The sequence below is a fragment of the Ctenocephalides felis genome, unplaced genomic scaffold (assembly GCF_003426905.1).
Source record: "Ctenocephalides felis isolate EL2017-DRISC unplaced genomic scaffold, ASM342690v1 CF-g0.4_SCAFFOLD_00845, whole genome shotgun sequence".
NCBI lineage: Eukaryota > Metazoa > Arthropoda > Insecta > Siphonaptera > Pulicidae > Ctenocephalides > Ctenocephalides felis.
The window spans coordinates 87,760,622-87,776,910 of NW_020536999.1; the positions used below are offsets into that span (position 1 = coordinate 87,760,622).

At 30.4% G+C, this 16,289-nt stretch overlaps 1 protein-coding gene across 1 annotated transcript; it reads right to left on the reverse strand.

Moving 5' to 3' along the window:
• LOC113391334 (glycine-rich protein 5-like) lies at positions 1-2,402 on the reverse strand. The gene is made up of 3 exons (XM_026627279.1): positions 2,382-2,402; positions 925-1,177; positions 1-541 (listed from the first exon to the last, which is right to left on the reverse strand). The coding sequence occupies exons 1-3, from the start codon at positions 2,400-2,402 to the stop codon at positions 18-20; spliced, it is 798 nt and encodes a 265-aa protein (XP_026483064.1). The 3' UTR covers positions 1-17.
• Positions 2,403-16,289: the final 13,887 nt, after the last annotated feature.

The window sequence follows — 16,289 nt, forward strand, 5'->3', positions numbered from 1 at the left end:
ATATGTATATTACATTATCAATGGTAACCGCCTTCACTTCCGCCTCCGTATTCTTGCGTCTCGTAACCGCCACTCAAGTGCGACAAACCACCTCCAGATGATCCTCCAAAATCATGACCACCTCCGCCGCCGCCGCCGCCTCCGGAGGATACAACACTGTAACCACCTCCACCGCCGCCGCCGGAACTTCCATAACTAGATCCGCCTCCACTTGAACCGCCATAACCACCGCCTCCGCCTCCGCCGCTAGAACCTCCGTAACCAATGGAAGACACTAAAGCACCAGCGTGGCTACCTCCGAAAGATGAACCACCACCACCGCTGCCGCCTCCGAAATCGTGTCCACCACCGAAGGATGAACCTCCAGAAGAACCGCCTCCGAAATCATGTCCGCCTCCGAATGAGGAACCACCGCCGATGTCGTTACCGCCTCCGAAATGCGATTCTATACCACCGCCGCCGCCGCCTCCGCCGGAGGAACCACCGAAGTCGTGTCCGCCGCCTGAGAAACCGCCCCAACCACCGTGATCACCTACAAAAACAACAAAGATGTAAAATAACAATAAAAAATGATTTTTTAACTTCTTGAAAGAGAAGTTTGTTTTTGATAGCAAATACGACTTGCTAATTGTATGTTTTATTGACGTATCAAGACATTCTTAATCGTTTGACACCAGGTGTGACGTGAGCCGATATTTGGCCTTTCGTCGACATTTTTGCTGAACGGCTGGACCGATTTCAATAATTTGAAAAGCATTCGATTAAACTAGGCAAGGTTTTGTGAAATATATTGTTGCAATTTTTATCTAAAGATCCAAATCCCACTTCATATTGATTTACAAGCGTCAGGAATTTCTTGAATCTCGCCTTATGGCACTCACACCAAATTAAAAGTATAAATGGCAAAATTTGTTTTCTACTAACCGCCGCCTCCGCCGCCGCCACCGCCTCCATGGGCGTCACCATAAGTATAGCCTAAGACTTCGTACTCGTCGTGTCCTCCATCGCCGCCTCCGCCTCCGACGTGTTTAGTGTGGTGCACGTGTTTATAAACGGTGTGCGTATGGTGGTGGTGCTTGACTTTATAAGGAACATGGATTATCACTTTCTTGTGGTGGCTGCCACCGCCGCCTCCTTGACAAATTCCAATAACAGCTAGAAGCGCCGTGCAAATTAGCTGAAATAAAGGATGGTGGATTAATTATACATTTAATGTTTAATTTAATTATCAAAAATTGAAAAATGTAAATATTTTTGACATGTTTGAAATTGGCGAAAAACCATGTAGTCCATGGCGTTTTCACGAGGTCGAAGTGAGTGTAAATTTTTTTTATTTTCTAAGTGTTAAAATTTCTGGGATTTGAGCGAGTGAAAAAAGTAAATAGTTTTGACATGTTTGAAATTGAAGAAACGGCTCAGATGATCTTCACATTCAAACTTAAGATCGATGATCGTTTAGCAAAATTACAAATAGTACTTCCTCTTTTATAGCTCTTACCAGACATTGGTTAAAATTTAAAATTATCTATGAAGTTGAGGCAGGACGTGAAAAGTGCCAACTTAATAATTTGTTAACAACCTGAAGTTAGTTTCTATTGTACAATTACCACACAAATGACACAAACTAGTTTTTAAACAATATCTTTTGTATTAAATCAGTAATTTTTGTATTTCATGAGTATTATATAATTGATTGTTTTTATTAATTTTAATTAAGTAAAACTATAAATTATAAAAAAATGATAATAATTATTATATTTATGATATTGAAGGTACTGAGCCGTACGATTTATAATGAAAACATTACTTGTTGATAGAAAAGTTTAAATAAAAATAAAAGTTATGAAGAAAGAAAATGGCTTTTCAGACACGCACAAATGGTAATTAATATATACATGTATATATTCATGCTAAACTGTTATTAATATTGCGTTTCGCTTTCATTATAAATTAATTAATTTTCTTCATAAGATGAAAAGTATACATATGTAATATTTAAGGTTATATATTGCAGTTATTTAAATTTTGCTACAAGAAGTAGTTTAATTATAAAAATCCATAAAAGTTTAAAATAATAAGCTATATTTTAGAAATGAACAGTTAAAAATTGTTTCCTGCCAATTTGAGAAGTTGTTAAGTCTCAACTCTTGTTAACTATCTAAGTACCGCATAGTTCATGAAACTTTCATTAAAGCAAAATGCCACTTACATCAAAGTTACACAAAATATTTTAGCAAAATTCTATATTTCTTTTTCTATTATTTTTGCGCGAGAGTGCGTTAACCTCACTTTCATTTAAATACTCGGAAACGATACGTGATTGGTCGATTAAATGTATTTAATGTAAAAAAAAGAAGCGTATCGGAAATCCCGGTAATTACCTCGTATTTACTTTTTAACATTATAATCGTTTCACTTCAATCAACAAACTAATTAGAGAGAAACAGAATAGTCGAGATCATTGAATCATAGCAACTGAATAATAAACATTTCAAGCCGAAAATTATATGTACTTTGTACCTAATACTGTACTTGTAATAACCCTTTTCACTCGCGAATTGGGAGATTTATATGAATTTTGTCGCCGGAGCGGCGGCATCCTGGTTGAAAGGGTTAAATTTGAATCCCTTTTTTTCGAAATTTGAAACCAACTTAATAATATGACACTTATAATAACCACAATGACGTTGGTAGCGTGTGAAATCCTTTCTGATCGTAAGGATTACCAACAAAACAATGTAAACATACTTGAAGCTAGTTTCAAGCAAAAACAATTCCCTAAGATAATCTTACCAACTTGGTGATATAAATTTGGAAAATAATTAATACGATATTAGTGTTAGGAAATAAATTTAAAACAATGCTACAAAATAATAATTTTTGGAATAAATTATTTTTTTGTAAATTTGTTTAAAAATTTAAATTTTAACATTTTGTGTCGTGTAAGTCGATTTTTGTACCAACCTTAATAATATGACACTTATAATAACCACCGTGACATTAGTTACATGTGACAAACATATTAAAAGATGCCAACTTAGTAATTATAAAATAGAAATAAAAAATATCTAAATAAATAATATGACACTTATTATAACCACCTTGAAGTTAGCTTCGATAAGATTTGCTAATTTGTTTTTCTTGACGTTCATTCTGAATAGTTTGACAAAATTAAAAGAAAAAGTGCGTGACAAAATTATTTAATGAAGAATTCACATAAAGTATAGAATTAGCAGATCGGATTTTCTGGCAAAAAATAAACATCTTAATAATTATAAAATAAAAAGTGTCTAAATAAATAATATGACACTTATTATAACCTCTTTGACGTTTTTAGCCGTTCTGAATTGTTTGACAAAATTAAAAGAAAAAGTGCGTGACATGACTATTTGCTGAAGGATTCATTTAAAGTGTAAAATTAGCATTAGCAACATTTTAATAATTATAAAATAGAAATGAAAAGTGTCTAAATAAATAATAGGACACTTATTATAATTTCCTTGAAGTTAGCTTCGATAAGATTTGTTTTTGTTGGTTTTCTTGACGTTTTTAACCGTTTTGAATTGTTTGACAAAATTAAAAAAAAAAGGATTTACATAGAGTTTAGTAATTAGCAAATCGGATTTTCTGGCAAAAAATAAACATCTATTTCGGGAATTGATTAAATAATTCACCACATGCTTAAACGCGTTATAATTTTGTTTATCATATTTGATGTTGTTGGATCTTTACTGTACATATTAATTATCAACATTTTCACTCGCGAATTCCGAAATTAATATGAATTTTGTCAACGAAATTCAAATACGCACATTGAAAATATTCATAAGTGAATTACATCATGGCACTACAATCAGTGTAGTCCTGAAGAGCTCTAAGGTTTTAATATTGTATTTGAAACATGTTTGAAGGTGACATGCATTTTCTTCAGATTTACTTATTTCATCAACTTCCCGAATAATAAGTTTTTTTGCCAGCAATACAGATTTGCTAATTTTGTTTTCGCGACGTTTCAAGTCAGTGTGAATCCATTGACACCGAAATTGGAAGCAGTAATAGATGTTCTCACAATTTGTATATATTTATATATATATATATATATATCTTAATGAATATTAAACAATTTCTTCTCTAATTAATTCAATTAACAAAATCAACTTTCGTGTTGAACTATTTAGGTTGTTTAGAAATTTAGGACGCGTCTACATTCCGAATATTTTTTTGCGTTTTGGTCGGAACGTTTCTTTGAAAATTATTGACCTGTACTTTTTTACGATTACGTTAAACGATTAAATCGACCATAAAATCGATCCATCATCGATATTTAAATAATGAATATTCATTGGAATAACGGAAGACTGATAACGATTTATTTGTTTATTATCCGTTTATTTCCTGAGTCGTTGTAATTGATTATTGGTGTTGTCAAACAAAAAAATGGTCTAGATTTTGGTTGACAAAAAATTGGGAGCGAGATAGAAAAGAAGATAAGATTATCTTGTACATATAAATAAACAAATATTCATTTAAAATTAATTTAATCAGTACTGAAATCAAATTCTTATATATAGATACCCTAGATCATACTAAGTCTTCTAAATCATACTAAAATATTATGGCCCTACGACAACTCGTTTAACTTTAAAAATTTGTCAAAGTTTGCAAAAATTGGTATCGTTTTTTGCCATTTGTCAAAATTAGATTTTCATCGACGTTTTGTCAAAAACGCCTGAACCGATTTCAGAAATTTAAAAGCCATTTGATATCTCGATGAGGACCATCGTTTGTCAGTTTTATGCGACGATCTGCTAAGCCGTTTCTTTGTCATTTGGAAAAAGTGTTAAACTTTTCGTCCACATTTAAGCTCATACTACCGAATCGATTAAAAAAAATCAAAAACTGATTTTTAAATTGAAAAATTTAAGCCAATTTTTATGAAACTTTTTTGGCGATATATATCATGGTCTTATAGAACTTACTGAAATATTAAGGCCTTACGAAAAGTAGTTTATTTTAAAAATTCAACAAAGTTTGAGAAAATGAGTATGTTTGTTAAAATTAAAATTAGACGCTTTATTTGGTATAACGATAGAGTACTGAGTCTTAATGCACATACTAAACCATTAAAGTCCTATGGAAACTGGTTCAATTATAAAAAATATTGACTTTTGTAAATATGCTTTTAGAAAATACTCCAAGTAAACGTGATCGTTCGTTTTCAATTATGTGTAATAAATCCACTCGGAATACTTTTAATCACTCATAAATTAATTTATTTTTTATTGATTAAGTCGTTTATTCACACATATCAGAAAGTTCATGAAACTTGCCTCAAGGCAAAATACCAATACCTACTAGTTTAATTTAGTTGGCTAGACTGAAATTCTAAAATTTTGCATTGGTTATTATACATATACATAAAACGGAATGTTAATTAATATTTTTCAATAAACTATTTGGGTATAAATCCAAATCGGTAATTTGTAAATATTATTTTGTAAATATATTAATATTTTTACACCCGTTAGTATTTAAGAAATCCGTTAACTAATCCGTTAATTTTTTGTTTACAAATCTCAAATTTATTTTTTGTTTACGCTAATGATAATTTTAAAAATCGCTGCATTAATGAATTGAATAAATCCGTTATATTTATTTATTTATTGACAATTTAAAAAAGTCGTTTGTTTACTAACATCAAATATTTATATCTTTTTATCTGCTAATAATATGTTGAACAATACCTTTGTTTACGATTCACAATAACTTTAGTATTATTATTTTTGCTTTTTAATGAGCTTTTTGCATTCGTTAATCAATCCGTTAATTAATCCGTTAATAAATAAATCAAACAATTTAATAATAGATTCTTCAGTACTTTAAAATTAATTTTGTATCAGTATTATTTTTCTCAATTCCCGAAGGAGAAGAATCTATTTTCACCAAAAATCCAAAATCTGCTAATTTTTTGTTTTTCAAATAATTCTGAATCTTTTGACACCGATGTTGGAAAAGGTATGTGTGACGAAATTTGAACTTTCTTCGATGTTTTCTCAAAAATGTCTGCACCGTTTTTAAAAATATAAAAGGCATTCTGATTAAACACGATCGATATTTTTGCCAGAACTTCTGAATCGATTTTGAAAATTGCAAAACTGTTCGAAAAATATCTGAGGGTAATGGTGCTGATTAAATTCTGTGGTTTCTGTAAATATGAGTCAAGGTTTTTTTATTATGCATGATCTAAATGCAACCTAAAATATTATAGTCCTACAAAAAGTATTTTAGTTAAGATTGTTAATTAAATAATTTCTTCAGTTACAACAACCAAGTGTTTACAAATGTGTACTGGTAACAATTACACTCGTTTTTATCATCCCGCACATATCGCAAAATCCACATCATGTATCTATTTATCTATTTATCTATTTATTTCAATTTACCGCTATTTTGGCCGCCATCTCTCGGTTGCACTGGTCACTAGTAGTATCTGTTCTCTTTCTAAACCACTGAGCTACGAACTGATCTAATTCTAAAAACTAAATGATGCCTTCTCTCATATGTTGCGACGTTTATATACTCTGCACCACGAGTGAAAATATAAGTGAAAGATTCACACATTCACATTCACGTCGTTCGTGTGAACTTGCTCGCTGATTGTGTTGGTTCGCTTGATAGACGTGTGTGGATGCACCCTTAGAAAGGATTGATGGTAATAAGAGGATTGATTTGTAAGGGTGCGTCTAAGTGTACCGAGTGTCATAGGGTAGTTTGTAGATTGTTGATTTTTGGAAACAATTCTTGAATTCATTATTTATATTAATCGAATGGTTTAACAGTTTTGACAAAATGTCCAAATATACTATCAATATTAATATAATAGTTTTATAATTATGATTTTTTTTTTTAATTTCAATAATTATTACAACTGTTAAATAATTAACATCTAGTAATATTGATAATAATATATTAAAGTGATACATTTTAACATTAACATATAACTTGTCACAATCACATTACAATATTTGTTGTTAATTTTAGGGTATACCGAGTTGCTCTAGATTACTCCTAAATCATTCCGAATTAAATGTTGCCGAGATGCTCTGTTCTCTTAAAAACTCTATTTCTATTTTGTGCATTCTTCGCTCCGTATCTCCAAAACGGCTGGACTGACTTTTGCCAAAAACTAATCTCCCTATCAATAGGAATCGAATATTTTTTTGAACCATTCAAATCGGCTGATCCGTGCGCGCGAAAACGTGGACAAAAATTTGTATCCATACGTACACAAACACATCAATTTTTTCTAAGGTATGCCAAATTGTTCAAAAATCTCTGAAACGTAAAGATATGCACAAATTTTCAATTCCTTTTGTTTCAACTCATTTTTCGAGAAGTTAATAAATGCACTTTTAACGCTTAAGTTACGAAGAGATGATCTGTCTAGTTTTCAAATGCGATTTTGAAATATACCGAGTTGCTATGAGGACTACAAATAAATACAGTATTATTTAAGATTCAGTTTTGTACAAATTTTCTTCTTATCTCGTTAATATAGATCAAATGGTTTAAAAGTGACAAGAGACATAATCAATAAACAAATGGGTACAAATAAAATACCCAATAAGGTAAAGAAATAAATGGGTATAATAAAATAGGTACTCAATGGCTGTTATAAATTATCCATTTTTAAATACAATTTCTAAGTATATCTAGTTGTTCTAGAGTTTTTAGTTATAAGAAAACTATTGAGATAAATTAATTCTAAACAAATTTGTCTTTTACCGCAATAATATTAATCTATTGGTTCAAAAGTTACAAAAGATATAATGAATGAATGAATGAATGCACAAAAGCTTTATTAATTCTCTTCTGCACTATTTAGTACAACAAGATTAAGCAAATAAAATAAATAATTTACAATTGTGATTAAATTATTTATTTATAATTACTTTTTTTAATATTAATTATATTTTTGATATTATTTTTGTTTCAATATCACCCAAGTTTGCAACCACTTTTAGCATCGTACCAAAATTTTTCTAGTTTCAAATCAATATTTAATTGGTTTTGTTTTCCACTAAAATTTTTAGTATGTAATATTTTAATTATATATTTTAAATTACAAATACTACATTTGATAATTATTTTATATGGCATTATTAAAATTAAATTTAAGATTTGATACACGTGCTTTAAACATTTAAGTTTTTTGTATGTATTTTTGTGAAAACATATTTGTGATTGAGTTGAAAATCTATTTTATTTGGGTATGTTTTGTTCTTATTTCATTTATTATTAAACGGTAATTTTATATTATAATTATATACATTTTAAATTATAGGGGGAAGTCCCGTAACGCCGGACGGCACCAAACTCCGGACACTCTATTTAACGCGTATTATTTAAGCGAGTATAAATCTTTTCATTTCAAAATACAAGTGAAAGGGGCATGGGGTGCACACAGGTACAGGATCACGCACACGGCCACGGCGAGAGCAGTCCTATCTTATATATAAAATTCTTCTGTAATGATGTATGAATTGATACTTCTTCTAAACGGTTATTCGGATTTGGATAAATCTTTTTAGAGTTTGTCGAGGAAAATTTTAAAGATGTGGGGAAAACTATAGTAATATTGTAGAAATAAATGGAAAAAATTGCAATGAAACAACATATCATTGTTTGACATTGAAAACATTTCGACACATGAGAACTGTCATCTGCCAAAAATGTTAATTTACTTGAAATTTGAATTTAGTTTAAGCGAGCCTAGATAATATTATTATCCAAATTCATGATTATAAATAAAAAAAATGTAGTAACCCTAAATTTTTAATCTACCACAAACTCCTATTTTGTAATATGTTCACAGCATTTTTTAGGAACCATACATCCAATTGGCGTCAATATTTGGGAAACTGTTAGATATATTCTCGGGTATGATTTTGCTTATTTTGATTGAAACCAAGTGGTAGGGGTTGGCCATTCTATTTTTTTTTTTTTTTTCAGTTAATTTTTTTCAATGAACTTAAGTATTTACACGTGACCACTATATTTGCGTCACATAATTATGGAATTTATTAAACTCTTCTTAGATTACTCAGGTTGTTGGGTTATAATTTAAGTAGCTGTGGACTGCATTAATCACTGATTCGTTTTGTATTTGTACCAGTTCTAATTACACTACTGATTTATCTCTAAGTTTTAATTGAAGAAGATATATTTATTTATTATTTATTACGTATGTTGTTTCGCGTACTTTACTTTTAGAAGTGGACAATTAGTCCCATTAAACTCTCCGCTACCACCTTTACCATGGGTAGCAACCATCCCGTGTAAAAGCTCAACGTCATGAAGTTTGCTTCATGGCCAATATAATAAAATAAAAATACGTCCGATCAACCACCAACCCTTAGTTTGTAAGATTTTTATGATAATTTAATTATTTTTTATCTCAATATTATACTGACATTTAATTATATTATACGTATATAGATACTGCAAAATTAAAAAGTTAATTAAGATATAAAAATTAATATAAATATAAGTATAAGAGCCGAAGTAAAATGCTATGATGGTCTTAACAGGGTTGTACTGTATTGTTATATTATAATTATATACATTTTAAATTACGAGGTGTGTTCAAAAAGTACCCGGAATTACTAATAATTAAATTTCGCGGGTCTGGAGTGTCTGATTGTCAAAATTTTTTTTTATTGTGTTGGTATACATGCCCCTAAAGTATGATGAAATTTTCAGCTATATTCACTGTTTACTTTGTCTGTGGTAGTCGCTAAGGTTCGACGTGTTTTTCTGAGCTCGGCGATTTTTACAATGGAAGAATTGAAAAGTCAAAATTTTGCGTAAAAAATGAAATAAAGTGTTGCAAAGTGCAAAAATTCACCAGATATGGCTCCGTGTGACTTTTTCCTATTCCCAAAGTTGAAGAGACCCATGAAAGGACGGCGGTTTTCCTCGATTGAAGAAAATCGCTGAGAGTGCTCAAGGACATATCAAAAAGTGAATATCAAGGGTGCTTTGAAAATTGGAAAAAACGTTGGCATAAGTGTATTATATCTGGGGGGGACTACTTTGAAGGGGACCACATTAATGTAGACGAATAAATAAATATTTTTTTGAAAAAACGAAAATTCCGGGTACTTTTTGAACAGACCTCGTATACTGTTCGAATCGCTTTAAGCAAAGTGTTATTCGGGGACTTAAATTTAGCACCGAGACTCATTTTAGACTTATAATTTATAATATACTAACATTATTACACTTTTTGACTTTTGAAGTATTTAAACTAATTCATAAAATAATTGCTTGAGTATCGAAGCTCTTGATAGAAGGAGAGGGTGAGGCGTGTCTTGAAAGCTCTTTTTCGGACATCTTCGGTTCGTTCCGCTTAGTGAGGTGGCCGATGGCAAAAAACACATATTTTTAACCGAAGACGTCCGAAAAACTCTCTTTCGGACTTCTTCGGTTTGTTCAGCTTAGTGAGATAGCCGATGGCAACAAACACGTTTTTAACCGAAGACGTCCGAGAAGTTCTTTTTGTCTTTGTCGTCTTCGGTTTGTTCCGCTTAGTAAGGTAGCCAATGGGAACAAACACATATTTTTAACTGAAGACGTCCGAAAAGCTCTTTTTCGGACGTCTAACACATATTATTTATACTCATTTTATTCTTAAAGAAAAATTGTCCAAAAAGAACAAATTGTGAGAAATAAACAATTTTTTATCCTTTACCTCTAATAATTATATAAGTAATGACAAGGAATATAATGACATTTAATAATTATGTCACGTTCATTTTATAAATTGTTTATGCATATATATATATATATATATATATTTAATTTTTATTTAAAAAACATTTAGCCACCTGCAACATTTTTATTTATTTACATTCTATATTCTATATTCTTCTTCTTAATTTCTTCGCTTTTTGCTGTTTAGGATTCGATCCAAAGATCCCTGTCGTGTGAATCGGACACGCTACCAAGTGAGCTATGCTTGGCACTTTATGTATATTGTTTATATTATTTTAATTTATATATCAGATTTTAACAAAAAATATTTCATAACAACAGTTATGATAAAAAACTAACCTCATAATCACTTAACGGTCATCATACATTTCATTTTTCATCATATATCCATATTTTTATTATAATATATATTATAATAAAATATTTTATTATATTTTTTTATAGTAATTTTATCAGAAAATTAGGTAAATTATTGCATTGTTTAAACATAAAATGAATAAATCGGACTTTCTGGTGGAAACATAAACTTTTCTTTTGCAAGGTTAATTAACTATAAATGATTTAATACTAAACATTGCTGTAAATAAACAAAATTTTAACTACTATTTTTTTATACATTTCTTATATAAAAATAAAATCGCTTTTGGGGGGAGTCTATTAATTACGTGAGAGATTTTTAAGCATTTTGAATCCCCCCTCTCCCTTGGTGATACGTAGAGATATTTAAAATTACCTCCCTTACTCTGCAAATATCACGTGTATTTTTAGTATACAAAAGAACCTTTTTTTTCTTTGGAAAATTTTGAATGTGTTTTTGAATTGAACAAATAAATTTACGTGATATTTTACTAGACCCCCGTCTTCCTCCACGTGACATTTTGTAATTTCTTGTCAAAACCCCCAATTCCTTTAAGACTCACGTGAATAATGGACGCCCCCTTATATAAATTTAAGGGGGCAATTCTCCAATAAAACAAAAATGTTATTCAACGCAATGTTACGATACAACCTTTGTATGAATTGCTAGTAAAACTGAAAGTTCTTTGAATCATTTCAATTGGACGCTTAGTTCTCTCAAAAACTGCCATTTTTTGCACATTTAGCTCTGTATCTTCGAAATGGCTGGGCCTGCCATTGCCAAAAACTAATAATCACTTCTTCCAATCATTACTAATTGAATGTTTTCTAGATCATTCAAATTGGATGCTCCGTTTACTCAAAAACTCGATTTCTATTTTCTGCAGTCTTTGCTCCGTATCTCCGTAACGGCTGGACCTGCCTTTGCCAAAAACTAATCAGCACATTTCCCTATCAATAGGAATAGAATGTTTTTTGAACCATTCAAATCGGTTAATCCGTGCGCCCGAAAACGTGGACGAACAGTTGTATCCATACATACATACACACACAACCATTTTTTCTGAGATATGCCAAAACGTTCAGAAACCTTCAAAACTTCGAGAAATGTAAAAATTTTCAATTTCGATTTTCGGCCCATTACAATAACTTACCCTACGGGAAGTTAAAGATAAAACATAGTAAAAAACATTTTTTACGAATTCTTCGTTTTTTTGCTATTAAAATGCACATTTTCATCAAATACCATCAAAATTACCCTTTCAAATCAAAATTTATCGTCTAAATTCCTGATTTAACGGATCGAGATTCCATCCGTTAGAAAATCACTTTCGTTAACGACGCAACTTAACTAACGGGTAACGGGACAAGTGCAGTGCAATCGTAATCATCTCGATAAACTTGAAATTGAAGAAAAAAACTAGTAACAGACATAAATTATAATATACATACATATATTAGATACATACATACATAATATATTTTATACATATATATACATATGTGATATAAATACTTTGTACGCGCGTACGCACTGGATTCAAACTACTTTCACTATTAATGAGTTATTTACAAATATATATATATATATATATATATATATGTATATATGTATATAAATATCTATACATAATTATTAGTTCTCAAGTAAATTGACCGCAAACGGTTCCGTATCAATTAATTAATTAGTCGCACAAAATGTTCACGCGAATCTTTCACCATCAGTGCATTTATTTATTACATCTCTTGTAACTTTCGAACCATTCGATTAGTATGATTGATGTATTTGACAAATTTGTTCAAAATTAATGTATTCAAATGTTTTTCTAAGAAGATATCATTATAGAGCTACTCGGAATACTCGGAAATGTATATCTTATATATAAAAATCTTCTGTACGGGTGTATGATTTGATAGTTCTCCTAAACGGTTATTCGGATTTTGGTAATTCTTTTTAGAGTTTGTCAAAGGAAATTTTTAAGATTTAATGAACGATAAAACTATAGTTATATTGTAAAAACAAATGGCAAAAATTACAAAAAAAAAACACTTATCATCGTTTGACATTGAAAACATTTGAACTGTCATCTGCTAGAAATGTCAAATCACTTGAAATTTGAATTCAGCGGAAATTATGAGTTAAGAGAATATTAGAATGTAATATACAAGAAAAATGTAATGTCTATATTATTATTGCCGAACAGCAGCTGAGATGTGCCAGAAATTAATATAATATAAGATGCAGAATATGTTGGCAGATGAAATTATATAATTCAGTTTAATGAAAACGCAATAAGTCCGAAATTGCATATACATTATTTTTGTAAACTTATGCAAGTCATATTATGGTTTACTTTACTGAATTATTTAACAATACAAAAAAAAATATTTCTACTTTTAAAAAAAAATGATTAAAATTTTCTCGCGTAAGTCGTCAATCATCTGCATTCTTCTTCTTTCCGTTCCTTTCAGTTCTTCTATTTTACCTTCCACAACATCGTGTAGGAGCTACACTTTTTGCGGAATGGGTCCGATCCAGTTTCCTTTTTTGTTTAGGATCGTGTTCAGTAAACTCCTTTCTTCACCCACTCTTCTCATGACTTCTTCATTTGTTATCTTGTCAGTCCACTTTATCTTCTCCATTCGCCTCCAGCACCACATTTCAAAACTCTCCAGATAGTTCTTATCGGCCTTTCTTAGAGTCCATATCTCTGATCCCCGCAGAGCTATGCTCCAGACATAGCACGGTTCCAATATACGAGAAGCATGATCTGACCTACCAAATGTCAACTCATATAAGTCAAAACATAACCTAGAAACAAATTTTCCTGTAATCATTAATATATTTTGTAATTCAGGTTTTAATATATATTTATATTGGGCAAATATAGGTTAAGCTTGGTCATATTTTGCATTTTAATAAGGTGGCGTCCATTATTTACGTGGTCGATTTTTTAGGTATTTTTGGACCTCTCCTATTCCTTGTTGATAAGTCGTGTTATTTAAAATTCACCCCCGCCTCACGTGTATTTTTTATTACGTAAAATTTTTCGAAAAAAAAAGTTCTTATTCACGAAAAATCATATATTTTTTTCAATGTTTGGATCTTTTTCGAACTTACCAAATCTCCAACATTGTCAGATGTCTTTGTCTCCAACGTCGAAACTATAAATTAGAAAATCCTAAGTGATACATCCCATAAATCATTTATAATCTCCATCTCATTATCGATCTTATTTATTAAGATTTATATTTCCACTCTCCTATTGTAATTATTATTATTAATTTCTATCTAATTACGAATAGATTTATTTTAAAAAGTAATCACAATGTCGTTATATAACATAATTTGCTTGGTGAAAGATGTATGAATTAAAATCGAATAAAGAAAGTGCAAACAATGGCGAATGTAGACGCGACTCTGTAAGATAATTTCTCTTATGTCATCGAATATAATATTATAAATGCATAACACAATAATAATAGCTTATTGTTAAGATTTTATAAGAATGTTTGTTTAGATCTTTGAAAAAAAATAGAATTTGAAATATTTTTTTTCCAAAAGCACGTATTTTGTCCAAACCCACAGAAAGATGCTTAGTTCTCTCAAAACTTGCCATTTTTGCACATTTTGCTTGGTATCTTCAAAACGGCTGGACCTACCTTTGGCAAACACCAATTCTTCCTGACATTACATATTAAATACTGTTTGGATCATTCAAATCGGACGCTCCGTTCTCTCAAAAACTGAATTACGATTTTTGGCTCTTTTTGCCCCGTATCTTCGGAACGGCTGGACCTGCCTTTGTCAAAAACTAATTAGCACGTCTCTTCATCAATAGGAATCGAATGTTTTTTGAATTATTCAAATCGGTTGATCCGTGTTCTCGAAATCGTCGACAAGAAATTGTATCCGCACATACATACACACACACACATAGGTACATCCATTCTTTCTAAGGTATGCCAAAATGTTCAGAAACCTCTGAAACCTAAAGAAATGCAAAAATTTTTATTTTCAATTTTTTTGCGATTACCCTACGGAAAGTTAAAAATATCTTTTATACCATTCATATTAATCGAATGGTTTAAAAGTTACTTGTTAATTAACAAATATCTTCAGAAACAAATCTTCTTCCATTATCACTAACAATCTCCGTTTAAAATTCATAATCATGTATTTATTCAGAAAGCGAATTAATTTTTTATGTGAATTTATTTTTTGCAACAATGGACGAGCGATTTCTGCACGAGATAAATTATAGGCGAATTATCTTAAAAAAATCTTTCAAAAAAATAATAGAAATTTCTTTTTTTGGTATTGTTGAATTATAATTTATGCCGCCCAAATAATCGATACATTAGAAATTATTTGTATCGATAATTTGCTAATAATCAATCGATTGTTCGTGACAGATTTATTTAAATCTATTTGGTTATGAGAGTAAGACAAAAAAAGTACATGAATAAATCGATTATTTACGCCTTAAGGCTAAACTCCACTTACACTTAGTTTTATATGAATTTAGCAAATTTTCGAGAATTTCATCCTCTAATCAAAAACCGTTTCCATTTCAGTAAATATTATTACAGCTCAGTTTGTAAAGGGGCATTTGATATTTTTAAGTTGGTACTTCATAATTAACTTTATGTAGGGTAAGTTATAGTAATCGCAAAAAAATCGAAAATGAAAATATTTATATATCTTTACGTTTCAAAGGTTCCTGAACATTTTGGCATACCTTAGAAAAATTTGATGTATGTGTGTGTGTATGTGTGTGCAGATACAAATTTTCGTCGACGATTTCGGGAACACTGATCAACCGATTTGAATAATTCAAAAAACATTCGATTCATACTGACAAGGAGACGTCCTGATTAGATTTTGGCGGAGGCAGTTTCTGAGAGATCGGAGCGTCGCATTTGAATAATTCAAAAAACATTTTATTTGTATTGACTAAACAAAGAATTGTTTACATTTTTGGAAAATCAGGTCCAGCAGTTACAGACTCTTAATAAAAATAAGTTAAAAAATGCCATTTGGCGGTCAAAAATGTTCATTGGACATATGCACATCAAATGATCTGATATTTTATAGAGATTTTAATAATGTATACACATTTTGTGTAAATTTTTTTGGGTTCTGTACCAAGATT